The sequence below is a fragment of the Nematostella vectensis genome, chromosome 9 (genome assembly GCF_932526225.1).
Source record: "Nematostella vectensis chromosome 9, jaNemVect1.1, whole genome shotgun sequence".
Taxonomy (NCBI): Eukaryota; Metazoa; Cnidaria; class Anthozoa; order Actiniaria; family Edwardsiidae; genus Nematostella; species Nematostella vectensis.
Window position 1 is genome coordinate 10,638,375 of NC_064042.1, and position 23,357 is coordinate 10,661,731.

At 41.7% G+C, this 23,357-nt stretch overlaps 4 protein-coding genes across 5 annotated transcripts in view; 1 reads left to right on the forward strand and 3 right to left on the reverse strand.

Annotated features, from left to right (window-relative positions):
- The window catches only part of LOC5512697 (E3 ubiquitin-protein ligase rnf168), a 32,714-nt gene extending 17,480 nt beyond the window's left edge, over positions 1-15,234 (reverse strand). The window contains exons 1-4 of one of the 2 annotated variants that reach the window (XM_032382108.2): positions 14,832-15,233; positions 14,201-14,274; positions 13,025-13,165; positions 10,937-12,242 (exon numbers count right to left, since the gene is read on the reverse strand). In XM_032382108.2, the coding sequence (XP_032237999.2) occupies positions 11,799-12,242; positions 13,025-13,165; positions 14,201-14,274; positions 14,832-15,195 (1,023 nt within the window). In that variant the 5' untranslated portion in view covers positions 15,196-15,233 and the 3' untranslated portion in view covers positions 10,937-11,798. Of the gene's footprint in view, positions 1-10,936; positions 12,243-13,024; positions 13,166-14,200; positions 14,275-14,831 lie in introns of those variants that run through there. The other variant, XM_048732015.1, reaches the window with a different exon arrangement.
- On the forward strand, positions 558-9,421 carry LOC125572135. Its single transcript, XM_048732018.1, has 2 exons — positions 558-917; positions 9,267-9,421. Exons 1-2 carry the CDS (start codon positions 696-698, stop codon positions 9,366-9,368), a joined length of 324 nt encoding a protein of 107 aa, XP_048587975.1. The 5' UTR covers positions 558-695; the 3' UTR covers positions 9,369-9,421.
- Positions 1,257-2,366, reverse strand: LOC125572134 (zinc metalloproteinase nas-15-like). Its single transcript, XM_048732017.1, has 2 exons — positions 2,189-2,366; positions 1,257-1,518 (listed from the first exon to the last, which is right to left on the reverse strand). The coding sequence occupies exons 1-2, from the start codon at positions 2,349-2,351 to the stop codon at positions 1,289-1,291; spliced, it is 393 nt and encodes a 130-aa protein (XP_048587974.1). The 5' UTR covers positions 2,352-2,366; the 3' UTR covers positions 1,257-1,288.
- A 55-nt stretch (positions 15,235-15,289) lies between the features above and the next one.
- LOC5512676 (transmembrane protein 164) lies at positions 15,290-20,134 on the reverse strand. The gene is made up of 6 exons (XM_001632937.3): positions 19,642-20,134; positions 18,263-18,312; positions 17,441-17,507; positions 16,894-16,975; positions 16,623-16,723; positions 15,290-16,426 (listed from the first exon to the last, which is right to left on the reverse strand). The coding sequence occupies exons 1-6, from the start codon at positions 19,984-19,986 to the stop codon at positions 16,244-16,246; spliced, it is 828 nt and encodes a 275-aa protein (XP_001632987.2). The 5' UTR covers positions 19,987-20,134; the 3' UTR covers positions 15,290-16,243.
- Between the last annotated feature and the right edge of the window lie 3,223 nt (positions 20,135-23,357).

Below are 23,357 nucleotides of genomic sequence, written 5' to 3' on the forward strand. Positions count from 1 at the left end.
TTTAATCCCTTACCATGTCCTTAAACTGTGACTTGAAAAAAATGAATTAATGACTTAGTATGGTGTTTACTTTTTTGGAAATAATATTCATCCATTATAATATATTATATTATTTTATTATCGTGCTGCAGATTTCATGCTATTGTCGCGAAGCGTTGACCGTGACTACCGCCCTGATGCACCCGGCTGTCCCCACGCTAGGAGAGACGTTCCAACTTGTCAAGTTACAATCAGCTTTTCACTTTACAAGCTCCATAGAAAGGCCACCACTTCACGCGAATGATGAGCTAAGCCGAGAGAGCCAGAAGTCATTGGTAGTCAGCGGTGAGAGTATTAGCACCATGCGCTCTGATGATCAAGAACCCAGGATGAACGAGACCAGTCCTTCAGACGTGCCAACTCGCGGGAACATTGTCGGTGTTGATAGCAGTACTTTGCAAACAGGCAACTTTTTAGATGCATCACGACGACAAATGGATAGCTGCACAACCTCAGAGTCGAAGCCCATTGAGACGACAACTAGAAATGATGTCAGGAAATCATTTAAAACGGTGTACCCAGAAGATCAATTCTCGGACCCCAAGCATGCACCCAAATCTATCGCCACAGAAACCACGAGTACAGTCGAAACGCTAGATCATTTGTTGTCAAATTCCAAGAGTAACTCTGTTAAAAAAATTAGTGATCACGGAGAAATGAGTAAAACCAAGAACATGCCCCCAAGTTTATCGAATGGAAGCGAAAATGTCGTGAAGAAAGTGCCAGATGTTCCCCCGCCAAAGAAAACTCGTTATGAGGAGACGAGTCCTGAGCTCAAAAATACAACGCAAGGGTCAGAAAGAATGGTCACCGGTGAAGTTCGTGTGAATAAGAGTGCGGCCGCAGCAAAGAATGCAGAGGCTTCTACTGTGGATATGGTATGTACCATTTCTTTCTGCTGTTAGTGTTTTCATATGAATCTAGATTACAGTAAGAGAGATAACATAGACATCACAGACGACGAGGAAGCATGTAAGCAACATATTAGGAAATCAACGCATTTTTCAGCTCATCATTGATAATCGAAATTTCCTGCGCACATGATGATGTTTCGTAGTTTTTATTACCCCCCCCCCCCTAAAAAAAGAACAAGAACAAAAAAAAATCATATTTTCCGGATAAACGGTTCTTATGCTGTTACACGTCTAACTATAGCTACTAGTAAAGAGTAAGCTTTCCGTTTTACAGTTATTTATGACGGCATAAAGACTTTTAAATGGTTTTCAGTATCTTTATTTTTTACGTTCGATTAAACCTCCGTTTTGCAGTTATAAAACAGGTTCATCTGTTTTGCATCCAGCGCGCTGAGGTGTGACCGCTGACCAATAGACGCGCCTGATTTCTTGACCTTAATTGTGGTTTGCCAAGGCCATTTGGCAAAGTCGCGCTTCCCGTAGTGCATGATAGATCCGTAATCGTACGGCACGCCCAAGCTGTCAATCACTCCGTGGTTGTACTTCTCGAAGTTGTGTTTGTTTTCTGAAATGGAGTTTCGTTACTAAAAACCTGTAGTCGTTACGATCTCGAACAGGATTTTTTAGTCTTAGGTAGTCTTAGGGGGTCTAAGGTATCATATGGAATAAGGAAAGTATTTGCGAAGGTCCTTGAACAGAAATGACTCACTTTTTGGAGAGCAAGAGTTTGTACCCTTCCCCCCCCCCCCCCCCTACTCGCGTGACCGCGTCAGGTACTGAATGGTCCCTAAGCGATACGGCCTTTACAGCCCCTGTACGATGGTTCAACTACACTTTTGCTATCCGGCTCGAAGGACCATGTGTCGTGAAAGCCTTATCTCTCACTTGCTTGCTGGTTAACGAGGAAATTCGAGTTATTGGTTCGAGTTCGATTGGGTTGTTTTACTATACAGGGGCGTGTCTAAAGATTAAGACAGGGTGGGGTCTATAGTAGTATTTTTCTGACCACGGATCAATTTGAGTTGAAGTCTTTAGATCCGGTAATAGGTAACTAGGTCTATCTACAAACGTTTTCTATCCAAAAACACACATAAAATTTTTCTTCTAAAATACCAACCAAGGGGTCAACCGGAGTGAAGCACATCTCGTCACATGAGCAGGGTGGGGTCGGAACCTCCCTTCCCCCCACCTCCTCCCCTACCCCCTCTAGAAACGCGCCTGCTTTGTGAATTTACCTTCCTTGATGTTGCTCCAAACAATCTCCACGTAATTATCCCGGTCAGGCCTGCTCTGTTCGTGGTAGAACCCTGGAACCCAAGCGACACAATATGGTCTCAGAAAAAGAACAATAGTGTAGCTAACTAGAGCTATCTCATAGACATCACCCACAACATTCATTTAACGGGCTAGGCCAATATAATCGGCGGAAATGGTTGTATTTGGGGCCGCGTTCTCTCGCGTTTCTTCCACTAGGGGCGTTTGGTATACGGCAGCAGAAGGGGGGAATGTAATCTTAAAGTGTGATTTTCACAACAGATAAAGTGGAAGTAAGCCCTTCTAGCAGTATGTAATTTTGTATGTTTTCTTAAATTTCTGCCGTGCCGGATACAAAAACCGCACCCTATTACGTTGCCTCTTTGTGGTGCATTTTGCGTAACACATTTTTTTTTCAAATATTTGACTAGGAAAGAGATGTTCCGCTATTATAAGAACGACGACGACGGCTAGGACAACGAGATCGAAAAAAATAATGCGTTATTCGCGTTTGGCGTTCAATTCCATCGAAAAAAGTAAAACATTAGGTTAAGAATCAGATAAAAATAGAAAAAATAGGGAAGAGACGTTCCGCTATTATGGGGACTAAGCAAGAACGACGACGACGGCTAGGACAACGAGATCGAAAAAAATAATGCGTTATTCGCGTTCGGCGTTCAATTCCATCGAAAAAAGTAAAACATTAGGTTAAGAATCAGATAAAAATAGAAAAAATAGGGAAGAGACGTTCCGCTATTATGGGGACTAAGCAAGAACGACGACGACGGCTAGGACAACGAGATCGAAAAAAATAATGCGTTCGCGTTTTCAATTCCAACAAAAAAGTAAAACATTAGGTTAAGAAACAGATGGAAATAAACGAAGGACATTATTCTACAATAGCGGATGTAGTCAAAGCAGTTTACAGGGCAAACCATGGCGTCCTCAATTGACCGTGTTTTCACGTGGTTTCGTTAAAAACGGCTGTAATGTATGGACAGAACGTATTTTCACGTGCTGCTATTAAATTCGCAACCCTGTTTCATCATTTTCTGCCGTCGCCGTCCACGTTTTCGTCGTCATCGCTTAATTTTTTTTTTCGTCATCGCTTAATTGCTTTTAGTCGTCATCGCTTAATTGCTTTAGTCGTCATCGATTAATTGCTTTAGTCGTCATCGCTTGAAGCCGCATTGTCACCAGTTTACTTCCGGAGGTCCGACGGAAACCTCAACCGTTAAAAGACAAAAGAATCTATTAGAATCCGAGACATTAAACATACCATCCGCTCTAAATTATCAATCACATCCTCAAAGAAACTTCCAGTAAAGATAGAGATCTTCTGCATGCCGCCTATGCGACCCACGTAGGACCAGCACCTAGAAATATAGCATACTTCAGGCGCGTATCCAGGATTGGCTAAGGGGGACGGGGGTGCACTGTCATAGGTATCAAATGAATGGAAGCATAGTATTTGAAGATTCCTTAATAAGAAATGATCCCATTTTGGCCGCCAAGAGGAACCCCCCTTTCTACGCCCTGCGCTTAAACCTCGATCAAACGGACATGAGAGCCAATAAGAGTTTAATGACTCAAGTTTGTACTCTCACGCACTCTTGGCGATTTCCGTCGACTCTATGGACGTGTTCATATTCCACATAAGAGCTGTTGAGGGTTCTACTTTTTATGGCGTCAGATATGAGTTGGTGGCTGGGAATATTTCGGCAAAAAGTTTAAAGAACGATCTCATAGATCGTTTGACCGCAAACTTAGAGAAAAGTTGACTCTCTTCTACTCTCATCTCCGTTTTACGTATCGAAACTTAGTTTGTTATTATTGACCATAAAGGCGTAGCCAAGATCACTAATATTGCCTTTTTTGCCTGTGTTAGTAGTGTACCATGCATTTACTGTTGTTTTGGCTGCTAGAAGGGGGCTCCATCTGCCCTCCTTCCCTTTTTTGACTCCTTGCAGTGATGGATTAAATCGAATCGAATTGCATAAGTTATGGCTTTTGTTTATACGCGTGGTATCGAGATGTAAAGCGCCTAGATCTATTTTTTGCGTAGTTTTACTTGCTAAAGCCTCCATCGAAGAACTGCACGTAGTCCTTCTGGTCGGTACGTGGCACGAAGCGGATGCATGTCTTCTGCTGCCATTCCTTGATGGCGCCCTCGATGGCCTTCTCGGAAGGCCCCTTGAGGCCAAGAGAGTTCAGGAAGGGGTTCTCTATCGATAATAGTACATTAAGGTGATGTGCGTGGCTTGGCAAAGGATCATCATCATCAGTAGCATGATTATTACGATAATTATCATTATTAATATAACTAACATTTAATGTCTCCATCATCAGATTGACCAACATTTAGAACCGCATCAACAGCTTCAACAACATCATTGTATCATCCTCTTGCAGTGCCATAGTAGGCCTCAAAATATCGGAGGGGCAGAATACAGAAACATTCAGAAAATATTGGGGGCACAGCCACGCCCCTACTGGTCATTTCCTTATTATTTTTGAAAATATTGGGGGGACACGTGCCCCCCAGTGCCCCACCCCCTGCTACAGCCCTGAATTGATAGCAACCTAATCATCGTTATCATTTTCACCAGCATTGCAATATTATATCGATGACAACATCATTATCATTCTCAACATTGCATCATCCTACCAACAACAACAACATCATTATCACCAAAAACGTTGCATCATTCTATCAACAACATTATCATTATTATCTTCATCATCACGACAGCAACCAATTTCCAACTCAGGGACGGGTCTAAGGGAAGGGGGGGGGGGGGGGGGGAGGCGCCCACCTTTTTTCAGAAACTTGGCTTTAAAATACAAGAAATATAAGGAAATATACGGAAGAACAATAAGTCCGACCCTCCCCTTTCTTGAAACTTTTGCTCCCCCCCCTTTTTTGAACTTCTGGACCCGCCCCTGCACCTGAATGAATAATACTGCTAATCAATCGACTACATTTATTTTCTATTCCATCGATGTGTTCCCAAAACTATAAACAAAGGTTCACTGACAACTTACTGACACTCTTGTCAAGAACGTACGGCACAACTCCCCCTGGCCAGCGGCCCTGCTGTCTCAGGCCACGCGCAGTAGCTCCCACAGAGCCCGGGTCCTGGCCGTGCTCGGCGGCCCGTATTTGCTCAGCGGTGAACATAATATCCCCCTCGAACAACTGGTAGCCTAATATGGAAAGTTCATCATGGCATCGTAGTGCATTATGGGCCCGAGACTTTGAGCACAAATACTTTTTTTTAAAATCGGACTTTTTCTTTTGGTTTCCAAAATTGGAAATTCTCACCATTCTATAAAATTGAATTCTTCATTGCATTGGGTTTTAGGATTGTCCAAATTCGCAGTAAGGTAGTTGGTCAGTGCTGCGAAATGAATACCATCTGCATCATAGGGTTTTTGTTGGAGTTCAAGTGTCAAGTGAACCCTAATTGCAGATTATGATTCTCGCTGCATCTATAAACTATAAGTCCAAAATCACCCCCCCCCCCCCCCCCCCCGCAAAAAAAGTTCCCATTTTCTCAAACAGTTTCTTTTTGAAATTCTGATTTCCCAAAATTTTTTTTTTTTAATCCCGACCCCGTCAAACATTCCTGAATCGCGGTTGGTTCTCCTCGGAATCCCGGTAAAAAAAATGCTAAACCCCGCATCCCCCAAAAGTAAGTAAGTTCACCGATCCGTTATTTCCGTTTCCTTACCATTTTCCTGCCTTTCTCTATCATGCGGTGACGCCACGACGCTGGCGATTAAAGCAACAAAAATCCACAACATCTTTTGCTCCAAGACGGCTCCAATGCAGTATTAGGACCTCGGTTAACAAGACCACGAGAAGAGTGTTGTACAAGGAATACACTCCGTGGTTATACACGGAAGGGGTCGTGACTAGTCGCGCCCCAAGGGAGGGAGGGATAGGGACAATATTTGCCTCATTTAAAACGTCATGGCTGCAAGCTTTGACAGTCTCCCCATAGACTGACTGCCGTTTGAATCGTACAAGATTCATGAATATTTTTATGTAATTTCCTAATACTATAATATTTTTATATGGTGTTTTAGATCGAAACAGTCAGATCCTCTGTTAGTTTATTTTTCGACTGTTCTTTTGCAAACATGACACAAATTATGAACTAAATCTACAATGAGTGTTCCCTCAGCTGTTCGCCGTGTAACCGCTGTGTACATCCCACATCATTTTACGTGGTGACAGCGAGGTCTATTGGGGCGTACCGTGTACAGGGTTTCTGTGTTATAGGATATTGTGCATCGTCAGTGAACAATGCTGTTTGATCAAGTAGCTCTATTTTGAGTTCGCCTTATTTGAACTCGAGTCATTTGTACAAATACAATGACAAATACACCTTTTTGGGGGGTTGCCGTGTGTAATTATAGTGTAACAATATCACCTAACCACGATACGAGGTTACTATTGTTACAAACCAAGTTTAACGGGAAGTCTAAGCTTATATAAAAAGTTGGCCCTTGTACAACTTTATGTTTTATTTTTCCTGTCAAATTTCGCGCCCTTATTTGATCAGGTCTGCGTTTCAAAGTATGATTGTAAATGTTGTCTACGACGGAATCATGCGATTGACTGTGAAAGTTATCCTTTCGGTTACGACACTGCAGAGGGGCGAAAGCCGGAATTGCTATGCTAAAAGTTAGGCAGGATAACAATAACGATTAACTTTGACATGGGTCACTTGACCCTTGAGGGGGGGGGGGGGGCGGTCATTGTGAAACTTGCAGATAGCTATAAATAAATCTTAACTTTGTAGCATTATTTTCCCCTATTCCGGGAAAATAAGGCATCGAGTATCGCGAAACTCCTGTGAAAATATTCGAGCTAGGTACTGAGACAGACTGAGAGGTTGGTAAGCCTGTGAGTTGGTATAACCCTGCGAGTTGGTATAAGCCTGTGAGTTGGTATAAGCCTGTGAGTTGGTAAGCCTGTGAGTTGGTAAGCCTGTAAGTTGGTACGCCTGTGAGTTGGTATAAGCCTGTGAGTTGGTATAAGCCTGTGAGTTGGTATAAGCCTGTGAGTTGGTAAGCCTGTGAGTTGGTATAAGCCTGTGAGTTGGTATAAGCCTGTGAGTTGGTATAAGCCTGTGAGTTGGTATACGCCTGTGAGGTGGTAAGCCTGTGAGTTGGTATAAGCCTGTGAGTTGGTATAAGCCTGTGAGTTGGTTTAAGCCTGTGAGTTGGTTTAAGCCTGTGAGTTGGTAAGCCTGTGAGTTGGTAAGCCTGTGAGTTGGTATAAGCCTGTGAGTTGGTAAGCCTGTAATTTGGTACGCCTGTGAGTTGGTATAAGCTTGTGAGTTTGTATAAGCCTGTGAGTTGGTAAGCCTGTGAGTTGGTAAGCCTGTGAGTTGTAAGTCTGTGAGTTGGTAAGCCTGTGAGTTGGTATGTCTGTGGGTTGGTAAGCCTGTGAGTTGGTATGTCTGTGGGTTGGTATAAGCCTGTGAGTTGGTAAGCCTGTGAGTTGGTATAAGCCTGTGAGTTGGTAAGCCTGTGAGTTGATATATGCCTGTGAGTTGGTATGTCTGTGGGTTGGTAAGCCTGTGAGTTGGTATGTCTGTGGGTTGGTATAAGCCTGTGAGTTGGTAAGCCTGTGGGTTGGTAAGCCTGTGAGTTGGTATAAGCCTGTGAGGTGCTAAGCCTGTGAGTTGGTAAGCCTGTAAGTTGGTACGCCTGTGAGTTGGGATAAGCCTGTGAGTTGGTATAAGTCTGTGGGTTGATATAAGCCTGTGAGTTGGTATAAGCCTGTGAGTTGGTATAAGCCTGTGAGTTGGTAAGCCTGTAAGTTGGTAAGCCTGTGAGTTGGTATAAGCCTGCGAGTTGGTATAAGCCTGTGAGTTGGTATAAGCCTGTGAGTTGGTAAGCCTGTGAGTTGGTAAGCCTGTAAGTTGGTACGCCTGTGAGTTGGTATAAGCCTGTGAGTTGGTATAAGCCTGTGAGTTGGTATAAGCCTGTGAGTTGGTAAGCCTGTGAGTTGGTATAAGCCTGTGAGTTGGTATAAGCCTGTGAGTTGGTATAAGCCTGTGAGGTGGTAAGCCTGTGAGTTGGTATAAGCCTGTGAGTTGGTATAAGCCTGTGAGTTGGTTTAAGCCTGTGAGTTGGTAAGCCTGTGAGTTTGTAAGCCTGTGAGTTTGTAAGCCTGTGAGTTGGTATAAGCCTGTGAGTTGGTAAGCCTGTAATTTGGTACGCCTGTGAGTTGGTATAAGCTTGTGAGTTGGTATAAGCCTGTGAGTTGGTAAGCCTGTGAGTTGGTAAGCCTGTGAGTTGGTAAGCCTGTGAGTTGTAAGTCTGTGAGTTGGTAAGCCTGTGAGTTGGTATGTCTGTGGGTTGGTAAGCCTGTGAGTTGGTATGTCTGTGGGTTGGTATAAGCCTGTGAGTTGGTAAGCCTGTGAGTTGGTATAAGCCTGTGAGTTGGTAAGCCTGTGAGTTGGTATAAGCCTGTGAGTTGGTAAGCCTGTGAGTTGGTATAAGCCTGTGAGTTGGTATGTCTGTGGGTTGGTAAGCCTGTGAGTTGGTATGTCTGTGGGTTGGTAAGCCTGTGCGTTGGTAAGCCTGTGAGTTGGTAAGCCTGTGAGTTGGTAAGCCTGTGAGTTGGTATAAGCCTGTGAGTTGGTAAGCCTGTGAGTTGGTATAAGCCTGTGGGTTGGTAAGCCTGTGATTTGGTATGCCTGTGAGTTGGTAAGCCTGTGAGTTGGTATAAGCCTGTGAGTTGGTATAAGCCTGTGGGTTGGTATAAGCCTGTGGATTGGTATAAGTCTGTGGGTTGGTATAAGCCTGTGGGTTGGTATAAGCCTGTGAGTTGGTATAAGCCTGTGAGTTGGTATAAGCCTGTGAGTTGGTATAAGCCTGTGAGTTGGTAAGTCTGTGAGTTGGTGAGCCTGTGAGTTGGTATGTCTGTGATTCCGTAACAGTACGGTGACAGTAAAACGAAAGATGACTGAACCTTTAGGGAAATAGTTTTGACCATTTACTGCATGTTTAAATCAAACTACATTTCGTGTTTTTCAGGGATGCTCCCTGAAGCAAGCAGAGGACGACATGGAGGCGATGTTGGCATCGTTTGTGAATTCCTCTCCCGACTCGGATGAATTAGATCATTACGAGCTCTAGATATGCGAATACAGGCCCGTACCCAGGATTATTCTTGGGGGCGTGCGAAATCCGAAAAAGTGGACCTAATTTTTTGGGGGGAGGGAGTTTTCTGATAAAAATCTGATCAGAGGGTTTTTTATGCCTTGGCAGGATCTCCATGGGACGTTTATTGTCGGATTTGGCTACAAATAAAGTCTGACTAATGACATACCAGAGTAGCCTACTTGTAGGCTTTGATAGCTTTTCCGGCACGAAAACCTCACGCCCGCCATCTTGGATAACGCGCTCCGCAGGGGGCGCATTCCGCCCTCCCCCTGCGGAGCGCGTTATCCAAGATGGCGGCACACTTCGTGTTTTCGGGGTTTTCGTGCCGGAAAAACTATCAAAGCCTACAAGTATGCTAATACCAGAGTGATCTAGCTTATGCTTTATAGTTTTGTCTACAAATAGCACGTCTATTGAGAACCGAAAGTGGACTTAAGGCCGTTGTGGGAGGGTGCGTACTCTCTCCTCAATCAGCCCATTCCCTAGAGGTATTCAGGATTCCTATGGTTTCCCTTGATGCAAGATGCGCGTCAGTCTCATAATCTGATTTACAAATCTAAAGGTCTTGAGTTCGATCCTCACACCGGGCACATTTTTTCTTTTGACAATGAATGACCCTATGACCGGTTTGATTAAAACACCACAAACACGCATAGAGGGTCACATTTCTCATGTTGGCTTCGATAGCGCTTAGGCGGAGCGTCGTTCGCATAATTTTTACTTTTGAAAATGAATTACACTATGACCGGTTCTAAGAAAACACGACAAACGCACATGGAGAAGACACAGTTCCCATTCTAGCCTTTGATCTGCCAGAAGAAAACACCACAAACACGCATAGAGAAGACACATTTCTCTTGTTGGCCTTGATGCAAGAGGGGCTTGGGAGATCTATACCAGAGAACGCAACTCACATCAAACACAGGAAACATAAAACATCAAGGGAACGAACACCAGAAACTTGGCCGCCAATTATCTTAGACTTATTTGCATAAAAGCTACTACTGCTCACCCCCAATTGACCAATACTAAGTATGTGCCTTTGTCTTTTGGTTAAAGCCGCATTGTCACCAGTTTACTTCCGGAAACCTCAACCGTTAAAAGACAAAAGAATCCATTATAATCCGAGATATATAACAGGCCATCCGTTCTAAATTATCAATCACAACCTCAAAGAAACTTCCAATAGAAACACTGCTTTAAATATTTTGAAATATTTTTCGCGTTATCCGTTAAAAATCATCGGAGATTGTTACGTAATCTACCGGAAGTAAACTGGTGACAGTGCGGCTTTAATTGTCTGTGGGATAATGTGGGAACTGTTTGCATGGGGCTTAACAGTCGGGCCTTATCCAGGGGGGGGGGGGGGGTGTTTCAGGGTATTCTGAAGACCCCCCAATTTGACTGGAAGGTCCACTCTATTGAAGGAAATATGAGTACCACTTTGAGCTAGGACGAGCTACCTAAGAGAAAATGGTCCAAACAAACCCCCCTGCTCAAAATCCTGGCTACGGGCCTGTCAGGAAAACAAGGCTCGTGGGTAAAGTGAATTGAAGTAGTGCAAGAGACATTCAATACTAAAACCTCCTATACAGTATTTCTGACCTAAATCACACTATTGCTTGAGCCCAATGTGTAGAAGACTAAACCTCTATGCTCTGGACCAGTTCTTTTACAGCATACCAAACCTGGGCTATTACTAGAACTAAAAATAATAATTGCCTTCCCCTTGCTTATACTGGGGCATGATTGGGAGTTACTGTAATGTTGCCTGATGTTAAGGTCTTGCCAATAAACAAACAACTAACCCAATAGGAATGTCTCATTTGATGAAATATAAAAAGAGTTTTCCCCTGCTAATATAGTTTACATCTCAAATCTTAAAATCCTCAGCTTTTTTAACCAAATTTGTTGTATCACACCCTCCATTTTCAAAACTCGAAAAAAATTGCTGCATTTTCTTATCCATCAATAATCATATTCTAGCATAAAAACCACTTGCCATTGCAATTGTTTGGGAAAAGCTAGAGTCATGTTTTTAACTGAACTTGAAAGAGGCAAGCTTATTTACACCTGCATCCTTCCATGTTTGACAGATCTGAAAATGCACCAAAGCATTGAAACTGCAACAACAAATTTGGCTATATGTCACATTTACAATTAAGATTTTGGATTTAAGCTGTTTGGTTGAAACGGATCCGAGAATATATCACAAATTGAAAAATTCAAGGGTTGAGCAACTAAAATAAAGCCTCACATAAAACATGTGTCAAGCTTCCCAGCCTACAAAAAAATATATCTTTATAATATTCCATACTTTTTTTTATAAAAATGTAAAAAGATTTCAAGATGTAGAAATGTTAAAAATTTTTACCAAACTGTACTTATTCAAAAATAACTCCCTTATTTTTCATGACAGTCATCCTTTCTTGTAGTCCTAGTAGATGTCACATGCTTTCGTAACAAGTAGCCATCTACTGTCCCTTTGCGGCGTTCCAATCTTTGCTCCACCCGAGCCTCAGCGTTCAATTCTTTCTGCAGTCTTAGTGCAAGCTTAAAATCTTCCTCCTCTTGTAGCTGTTTTTGTTTCAGCAACTCTGCATACGCAGGATCAACCTCAGACAAGGCAGCAAGGTTATCTTGGGAAAGAGTTTCGGCACTAGAGTAACCGTCAGAGTTGCTTTCACACCTTTGGTTGTGCTGAGTGGGTGTTTCGTCCTTAGATTTCGGACTGAACCATTTCATTAAAGTAGGTAATTGTTTCTTTGTTGTTTTTTTAGCTTGTTTTAGAGTAGAGCTTGGAGAGGTTGAGTCCTGATCCACAGTGGTTGGTGCTGCTGGGGTGACCTTTTTAATAACAATGATCATCAGTAGTGGACATAAGACTTCAAATAAGGGGAGACATCGACTATTCAAAATACATTTGCACCCATTTCAATAAAGGTTGTCAGTGCAAATGTTCTACAACTGAAAGTAGCCAAGTGTCTCGAAGAATATGGATAAATCAAAACAATTATCCATTAAAGTTACCAATGCTACTGTAGGCTCTGATATTGTTGGACTTTGTTTAACACCTTTAATTTTACCAATAATTAGTACCCATAAGCCATTTGCACAGACAACCTTTTGTGAAATAGGTATATTTCCCCAACTTGTATCCACCCTTTGCATTTTAATTGTATCTTACATTTTATACAACCCAATCATTACATCTTACCCAGTCCCAGAGCTTCTCCTGTGTCTGACAAGCCAAGCTAAGTTATGCGGTATTCAAGTAGCAAATACCAATATGCCATTTGGCTTGGTACCTTAGTTGGCACATTAACTTCCTCACTCAAAGACTTAATCTAATTTGTGTGACAAATCTTTTACAAATGCAAAAATCAATGCAAATAAGGTATATATTTCAGTAGGGAACTATATATATACTTCAATCAATGTGAGATTCAAGCCATAACTAATTTCCAATAAGGTATCCCAATGTTTAGAAGAAAAAAAAAAATAACAGTCACCCAAAATATAAGCATGAGGAGCAATATCTAAAAACTGGCCTCCTGACATATTCAGTGTATGGTACATTATTACAACATAACATAAAAGGTGATTAAGTTTCCCAGTTTGATCTATACCTTGTTTTGCAATTGCCTTGCAATCTCTTCATCCCTAAGTCTTTGTTGTTCTCTTTCCAGTGCATCACTTTCACTCTCTTTCATTAGTCTCTGGATAAGCTCTTCACTTGCTCTTTGTTCTGCTTCTTGAGCCAGCCGCAGCTAGGAGTTAGACAGAACAGATTTTGTTAACAATTATTCTGTAAAATATTAATTGTAATGTTAGATGCACACGAATCAGAACATCATGCAGTACTGAGGGCATGCTGGTCTTGTCAAAATGTCAAATATAAAACAGCAAGACTGGGGCAGTTTCCTTAAATAAGGAATAACTTGCCAGGAATGAATGCCAGGAATAAGAGCTATTCCAGGAATAAATCCTCTATTCTAGACTAGCTACATGCTCGAGGATCCAGCGTACTTTGCGGGCGCTCCTAAAGGTCACTACGGCAGAAGAGCCGCTGGAAATGTTTTAACAATTTTGAGTTCCAAACCCCTTGGGAGCTGCTGTGCCTTTTTCAGGTGTGAAAAAAAGGCCTAATCACAGCACAGCAGTGTTTACTTGTAAATCCTAATTAAAGGCACTTGCGTTGCTGACAAATGCTTTTCCTGTTTGATGGATCAAGACGAATTCTTTCTTGAGTTTAAGTAAACTTATTAGTGGAAATTCGCCCGCTGTCAGAGGGTCGGGTTACTAGCAAATTTTTCCAGCAGCATTTTGCAGTAGTTGTAGTTGTGTAGCGCCCGCATTGCATGTTGGGGCACGTGTTTGTAACTGAGTTGAGTGAGTCGCCATCTTGAATAAAACGTTGAGTTTGTACACTCGGTTTCCCCCCTCACTATGAGCAGATACTACAGTAGTGACCTTAAGGGAGCGCCCGCAAAGTACACTGGATCCTCAAGCATGGACTAGCTATTCTTGCTTTCTAAAATCACAAGTTATATTTGTTATGATTAGTTATGAATATCCTGAGGGAAATCCTGGTTAAAAAACTTGTAAAGGTTATAATGTTACCCTCTTTAAATAAAGATTATTGTATTTGTACTGTATTGTAAACTACTGCATGAATAGGGTATTCCTGGTTGGTATGTATAGCAAGTGCAAAAGGTTGTCCGAGCACCCTTAAGATGTGCTAATGAGTACACACAGCGTAATTTGCTTTGCCCAGACTATACCATTAGCTAAATAGGAGTTACCTTTTTCATCTCCTCCTCATATTCACTGCGTATTGCACCATTTTCAGAGAGCACTCTCTTGAGTCTTGGATGATCTAAAAAAGTTACCAACCCATATACAATGGTCAATCCCTTGGAATTGGAATTCTGAACCAGAAAAAGAAACCATTAAACAGTAGCCACAGTAATCATTGTCCAAGGCCTAATTAGTGGGGATGGAGACCCCCTCCTCCATAATTAATTAAAATCCTGGCTACACAATTGCTGCTTTGTTTTCTTGCTGTATTTGCTGACTTCTCTGAATCCCTTTGCTTGAACATACATAGTCATTAAGGAATTTGATAAAAACAAAACAAACAGACGAACATTACTTTTAGTACTTATACTGTAATTATACACCAATTTCAAATAAGGTTGCACTCAAAGAATCAATGTGTCATAGCCTGCAGTGGCTCATCAAAGAAAAAAATATTTACAAATAAACAAATATTTATGTGTGCATAAAAATAAATAAAATCAGGCTCGGAAAGTTGCTTTTAGAGTCCAGGATTTAGCCACTTTAGCTTATATATGTTAAAAATTAGATTTTCGAGTGCAACATTTTAACCTAAGTATTTGATAAAAGTATGAGATAGAAATGACAACTTTTTACCATCTTCAAAGTCCTCCTCTCCTCTGATTCTCTTCTCACATCGTTTCGGAAACAGTTTCTTTATTCTATCCCATCGTTTTCGGTCTACCAATGTTCCATTTCTGGCATTTCTGCGGGCCCAACTTGAAATTCTTATTCGACACATTGGACATTGGAGATTTGCTTCTTGAACATTTTGAGTGAAACACATTTTGCAAAACTCATGTTCACACGGTAAAACGACGGGTTCAACTAAAAGTTGGAGACATATAGGGCATGTAAAATCCTCAATATCCTTTTCATCTTGCTGTGTACTGCCGACGAGACCTGTTATCAAGGCTTTTCCGGGCGAAAATGGCACAGGGGAGTTAACATTTTCCGCCATTTTGTTTTCATCCTCGTTTTGGCGCGAAACGGCAACTTTAGCGCAATTCAGTAGGGAGGGGTGAGAAAGATATGTCACAACACAGGTAGACCACTTGCCCTAAATAGTTTATTGGTAAAAAAAATCATTTCAGGCCATATCTTTATATCAAGATAAAATAGCTACTTTTTATTGACACGCAATTCAACGCAACGCAACTCAATTCAATATTTGAATAATTCTCAAAATTTCCAATACCCAAAAAGATAATGCCAGACAAAATGTATATCTAAAAAGGGAATTGAATTTGTTTGACATATGAATGTTCTACAGAGCTTTGAAAATTTTTTTGGCCACGTGAAAGATTGATTGAATGAAGTGAATAATTCAAAGTTTTTGCAGGAAAATCTAAAACCATGTGTGAACCACAATAAAGCAAAGAAAAATTTGAAGCAGAGAATTATATGCGAAAAAAAAAATATCGTTTTGTTGTAGGTTTCAAAAACAGCCCACGCCTAAGAAATCAAGTTGATGGAGCAATCTGTAACCACACAACCATTTTCAGCAATAACTAAGGAGACATGTAGATGGGAACTAGTATAGCGCCTGCTTATATTTTCTCATGTAATTTGATTGGCATCTTGATCTACGTCACAACTAACTGGACCTGGGCCTTCTAGTTCATGACCAAATCTATCAACTCTGAAGGGTTATATTGACTTTATATTCAAAGTGTACATTCTAACTGTAAAATTGTGTAAAATACCCCCCCTCCCCAACCAAAAAAAATATCAGACTACATCCACCATTTTCCTTCTCTGCTCTGAGCAGTTGTCATGGTTATTTAAGATCATGGAAAGTACACATTTTTAACCTAGCCCAACTAAATATTAAGAGATCAACTCTCAAAAATGATTACTCAGCAAAAAATAATCATGCAAAATACAAAATTAGAATAAATTATTTGATGAAATATCATCATGCAATTATAACACATTCTTTGTTTTTCATTCCAATAAATTATTTAAATATATTACTCCTGTATTGTCTGTATCATACAGGTACTCCATTAGTCTGTCTTCTCAGGTCCATTAACAATACGCACAAATCCCTCTCCCACAATGGTGACGCCTTTTCCACAGAGAATAATAAGAAGAGGGATGTATATGCATGCCATAACTCTGTAGTATGGACCTACGAATGGATCACTGACAGCAGGACAGACCATATTGTTGAGATTGACTTCACTGAGCTGAAAGATAAATAAATATATAGATGTCAACAACTTGAATAAGTCTTATTAGAAGGCAGAGGCAAAAAATATACCGGGATTATTGTAGGGGTTGTCAAAAGACAATTGAATAATCAAAACTGTAGGGCAAAAAGCAGATGAAAATAAAGTGTCTGTTTTCTTTTGTGTAAATAATGGTAAAAATCCTTCACATTACCATTCCTAAAGGCTGAAGGACTAAAAACATGTAAGTGGCGTAGATCACAATGGTCAAGATGCCCCAGCTGATGTCCAGTAGGGGGTCCATGACAAATGGCCCTGCATGTGAAAAAGCTATTATTACAGTACATTCATTACATACATGGAGCCAAATGGGGAGGTGGGTGGGGGGAAAAGCTATCAACCACTACCCCCCTCAAAATATGACAAAAAATTCCTACAGACAAGTTACTGTGATAGACCCCTAAAATAAAATTAAATATGCTCACCTCGACAATGTATAAGAAAAACTGGAACAATCAGTAGAATGAGTAAGTGCTGAATCCAGTAGATTTCAACTTCAAATGGGAGCTGAGGAATGGAAAGAGAGAGACTTGTTAACAATTTTTAAAAACCCAAAACTATATGTTCCATATAACAGTATTAGGTAGTTAAGAAAGGTTTAATGTTGGGTATTCTACTAATTCCTGCAATCTATGCATTCCCACAAGGCCAATCAACATATACTGTATACATAATTATTCACTTGATTTTACTAGTTCAAATGGTGTGTTTCTTATTTTAAATCTCTGCTGAAACAATTGCTAAATGGAATTGTGAAGCAAGTATGAATTCATTAATTCTTTATAACAATTTTTTTTTCTCTACACCCAACAAATCATCCCCCTTTTGTCTTGCCATTTTGTATAACACCCATCCGACCCTCCCAATTTTGTACTATTTCACTATTTCACATAATATCCATCCCAATACTTCCTTTGTCCTATCATAACCTTGAGTGAGTGGAGTACAGCAACAGAGCAGTATGAACCTTACCAGTCTTGTATTTACAACAGGGAAGACTACTGCCAAAAGGGCACCAAAAAGTATATACATATTGATTCTAGAAAACCAAAAAATAAAATGTCAGACAAAGAGATAATTGTTAGAGTCATACTGATCTAAGGATTCCAAAATGTACCCTCTGCTTTCAAATTTTGGAATAATAACCTTTTCTTACATTGCCTCCTTTTTAAACCCCAATATCAGGTTGCTTTTTTTCATCCAAATTGATAGTACCACCCCCCTCCCTATAAGTGTCCTCTCCTCTCACTTATATGTTACCAATAAAATTCTGGAAATACTTCATTACTACTTAGTCTTTTAGTATCACCCGGATCCAAACATTCTGAAGTAAGTATTTTAAGTAAAGCATTTGGGGGTAAAGCCTATTGGCAGCGCTAGAGGTTAGCTGAGGTTATGGTAAGGGTTATTTCCAGAATTGTGAGTACAAATAGCAAGAAAATTCATGGAAGAAATCTAAATTCAAGCCCCATCCCTTTCATAAAACCCTAGCACCCCCTTAAACAGACTACTGGATCTATCCCTGAAACTAAGGGGCCATCCACACTAACCCGGATTCATTTAATCTATATACTTTTTTCTACATTTAGGCCTTCCGTCCATCTCACTTCTGTTTTTGTCCTTCATTTTATTAATTGGCCTTCCGTCCACAATAACACAGGGGTTGGATCTGGTGAATCCGTATACTTTTGAAAATGAATCGAAACGAATCCATATACTTTGGTCCAAAGTATGGACGGTTGAATCTGTATCAAAATACCCCTACCCAAAAAACCCCTAAGTATTTACACTCACCTAAATAAACACAGCACATGTTTGCTTGGTTTGGCTGCAAGAAGATAGATCTAAAAACACAAAGATAAGGGTTAATCAAATCACAGGTCTGTAGGCATAAAGAGAGGTTGATCCAGAGGTCTTTTGTTTTTCCATTTCAAAGAAATTCTCTAAAGAAATGTAGAAACAATAAATCAAGGGCTTAACTTGAAAGTTAAGGGGGTAAATCTCACTTGATATTTGTATTTTGGATGGTGTGAGGCCATTTTATTTCATATGTCAATCATAAAATTTTGGCAGAAATTTCAAAAATAAATCTATAAGAAAAAATTAGTGAATCCTAAAATATTATAATTTATACAAAAAGTATGTAATTAGGGGACATCCCATAGGCTTAAACTACTCAACCCTGCTATGTTTAATTATCTTATTACTTAGCAGAGTGGTAAGGGGGGGGGGGGGGGGGCAGGGGCACAGAGGCAAAATGCAAACCACAAATAAGGCAAAATACCATTTGGTCTAAGTTATTCCATTGAATGTCACGTTAGTTTGAAAGATTCAGTGAGAAGGCTCTACATCAATCTCTAAACATTTCAAATCATTGATCAAACGGATATAAGTTGATAAGATCCATTGAGCCCTACATTTATTGATTTCAATGATCCCTCACAGAAAGAACACATGTTTAAATTCAATAACATTAAACACAAATTTATTATTTTTAACAATTTTAACTGTTAAAAAGTAAAGGAGGATTCACATGAATGTTGATACAGTATCACAATATCCTAATACATTTGGCTAATCGCGGAAAGATTGCTCGATATCCATCTTTATCAAACATAGATCGAACATGAACACTTTAGTCATACATCAACGAGTCCGTGTATTCAAGTAAATCTAATAGCAATCACAGAGCTTATGTAACCGTGTAAAAGCAACGAGCGTGCATTATCTGACAAGCACCTTGTGTTGTTCTTCAATCGAACAAGGTAAATGATCGAATCATTATTCGTATTCTCGAGCTGAGCTAAGCATAGAGCTGACCACGAGGGGAATTATAACACCCCGTGTTAGAAAAAAAAAATAGCGCCTTAGTCGAATCGAGGCTGTTTGGATTCGAAAAAGTATTGTCAAAATGGACAGGATAAGTGATTAAGGGAAATATGTCCCTTTTTGTGGTCATTTCTGAAAAGGGCTGATGAAAAATTTATATGTTTGGATGGCGGAACCGATTTTGAAGAGTTTTTAGGGGCAATCCAAACGACCAAAGCGAAATAAATTTCCTGATTTATAAGAGCGGACATTTAATAAATAATGCTATCTAACTGTTGTATCAAAGAAAAACTACGGAGTTATCGCTTTGCTTGATAAAGTATAATATATGAAAGCATTAATACCTGGAGAACATTCAAAACGTGACACGGGTTGAGGAGATAAATGACTTGTTTCGTCGCGACTTTGAAACCGGCTTCAATCGCGAACGTAACGCATAACAAAACCAACAACAGTCTTCTTGCAAAAAGAGTTCCTTCCCTCAGTGGCGGCAATTTCTCTGGGATTCGACATCGCGGCAAGATAAAATAAAGCAGCACCACGCAGAAGAGCATATACGAGACTGTTTCGAGGACTCTTTGTCGTGTTGATAGGAACCTTGCACAAGCCGGTCCTCCATTTCCAGGTAAACTATGGTTCACCCCTCCGTATGCTATGTCCAGTATGAAGCTCCAATCAAGTTGAACCATCGTTGGTTGTTTAAATGTTTTAGTTTCTTTGCTAGCGGTGATCAAATCACTGATGGTACTGTGAACGGTATTTCGCTCATTACACCTATTTGTGTTGTTTTCGTATTCGCGCCGCGGTACCCTCGCCTCGTTTCGGTGCTGAGTCCGAGGCACCGGAAGGCAATGACTAATTTTTTTTTCTTATTTTTCTTCTTTGGCGTGGGGAGGGGAGGGACTTGTGGCCATATTGGTTTAAAAATATGCCCTTAAGATGTGTGGATGTAGCTACTGCAGCAAGTATTTACAACTGTAATGTTATAATATATCTTTAGGTCATTTCATAGTATAATCATACTATAAAAAGTGTTGATGAACGGTAGACTCTCAAGGATTAAAAAGAAAAAAAAAAATTCAGTGGGGAGGACTCGGATCCGTGGCCTTATGCAAACTACGGATTCCGATCACTGACCCAAACCACTTAGCCACGATCTTATTAGTGTCTGTATTGAACTGTTCGAAAAGACACGTCGAGCACGTCGAATTCCAGTTACTTTTCTCTTTCACAAATATGAAATACCCGCTACAATTGATCACATTACTGTTGTACAATATGAATTTTGTATAATAATATAAAAAGTGCGAATTCATCATTCGATAAGTAAATTTGCGGGGGCATGTTTTTAAACGAAATAATATCTTTGAACCTACAGATAACCTCAATAAAGCTTTGCAACTTGATTTAATGTCAAAAGGAATCGGATATGGTCGAAAAAAACTAAGCTTAAATACTCGAAATGACCAAATGAGAGCGTGTTTACATAAGCTCGTGTGTTTCGGCACGTATTGCAAACTGTTTATTAAACTCATCAACACTAGATGAGTTGGCGGGTGGGTGCCCAATGGAGATTGCTGCGCTCGGTAACCATGGCAACCATGTCACCGTCCCACACTGGGCACACGTCACACTGATAAGCAGTGGAATACTAAGTAACTATATACCTCAGGGATGGGAGGGGAGGGAAATCGCTTCCTACGTCTTAGCACGAAACGACGTTTGATCAGAGAGGATTTGCCGCTCGGTGCAAAACTACCCTTTGAAAGCATACCGCTGCACCACGCGCGCCGGCGCCGGTCGCACAAGCGACTGACACACTACCCGACAGCGCGATAGGACCGCGGCGCAATACTGAGAGTTAGCTGGGCCGACTAGAATAAAATCGTCGAGGTAATGTACCACATTATGATTATTGATGAGAATCCACTCGACCATGTTCGCGACGCAGTTGAAAATATAAGGCGCTGACCGAAGACCGAACGCCAAAGTCAAATAAAAATCGTCAACATAAAAATCGCCTCGCCATTTCATACCTAGCAGATACCGATCGGAAGGGTGAACCGGAATGTTGCGATAAGCCGCCTCCACACCGAATTTTGCGATCTGAGCTCCGGGCCCGAACTGCGCGACCATTTGAATGATCTCGTCCATGCGCACATATTGCAAGGAAAACGCTGCTGCATCGATACCATCGTTAACGCTACAACCCGCCGGGCCGGACAAGTCAACTATTAATCTCCACTTCCCCGGCTGACCCGCCTTAGGAATCACTCCGAATCCGTTGGTATGCCACCCTATCTAATCTGACCTGATTGGCCAAATAGTCGTCGATAACCTGAGGATTTTTTCGCGCGGAAAGCTTGTTGTCGCGCGCCGATTTGAACGGGGTTCCCTGTAATGACGTACTCGACGCATTCCGGTTGTGGGTGATACGCCAGTTCCCGAGCGAAGGCCTCTGGGCTTAAAGGGGTTACCTGGGACACGGGAGGGAGACCATGCAACGCTGTGAATAGAAAAAACCCCTAAGCTACCATCCCCCAAGTATAGGCACTATATGTACGTAATCTGTATAAAGAACGAAGAAAGTATAGGGGTCAGGCGTCTGCCTAGGAAGGGGAGGGAGTGAGGCATAACAAACAGCAACCATGACAAGTACTCTAGTTTATAAGCTTACAAGAACCCTCGTATACACAACTGCCATACAACAACCTGCTAAGGTGCAAGAATAGGCGCATAAGATATTAAAGCCGCATTGTCACCAGTTTACTTCAGGTCGATTACCTAACAATCTCCGATGATTTTTAACGGAAAACGCGAAAAATATTTCACAATATTGTCAGAATTGTGTTTACTGGAAGTTTATTCGAGGATGTGATTGATAATTTAGAGCGGATGGCCTCTTAAATATCTCGGATTTTTATAGATTCTTTAGTCTTTTAACGGTTGAGGTTTCCGTCGGACGCCCGGAAGTAAACTGGTGACAATGCGGCTTTAAGTAAAAGTACCATAACTAGTAGACTAGTGTCTCTAAAAACAGTCAACAAACCCCACAAGGGTTTGACGATCCTGCTGCCGCCCTGGGCCATCTCAGGCCCACCGCGTGCGCGACTCCTTTCCAGGTAGTGGCTCTGGAGACGACGCCTTGCGCCTTCGCCCTGCGCTCGACGGGCCCTCGCGCGCCGGATGGTTCCCGTCGCAGTAAGCGCACTGGTGAGTGTAGCGGCACCCCGGGAAGTAACACCTGGCGAAATTCCACGAGCGACATGCCTCCGAACTTGTAGGGCGACCCCTACCGGCTTCCGGGCGGGCTAACGCTCCCGCTGCGCAAACGTTAAATATCTGCGGGTGAAGTTGGGACCAATAGGTCAGCTTGACCGCGGCCGCGTGCTTGCGAAACGCTCTATCGTAATTCAGCCATATGCGACCGGCGAACTGGCGATAAGTGCGCAAAATCCCTAACTTGTACAGCAGTAAATCCCTATTCCTCTGAGGGAACTTAGAGCAAAGGATCAGCGCATAGATCGAAAAAGCCTCACACCACGCCCCAATATCCTCGATGACCCGCCGAGGTCTCTTATTTGCCGTCGTAAGTACAAGATTGCCGTTCATAAAGAGCTGCGGCTCCAAGTTTACCTCTCGCAGGTTTGAAGTCAAAAGCTCGCTAAGCCCCACGAACCGCCCGCCCACAATTGATGATACCAGTTTTGCAGGGACTGGCGAGACCCAGATGCCACAATAAATGGCTCGCCGACCGCCGGAGAATGCATCATCATGGGCGCCATGGCCGTCAAGTCAACGCTGCCCGAGGCGACCGATAACGGGAGAGCAGCACTCAAACCCGCCACACCGGACGGAGCCGACGCGATAGAGAAAGTGTTGACTAAATCTGGCAACATACCTGGCGTAACGGGAGTCGCCCTAGTACCTGACGCCGGAAAAACCCCCGCCGACCCCGTTTTCGTCTCGTCCTGGACTCGATGTTATTGATTTTTCACTGCTCGCCGCCGGAAATTGGGCAAAAGAGCGAACCTCCTCCCTCATCACCTCCCGGATAGCT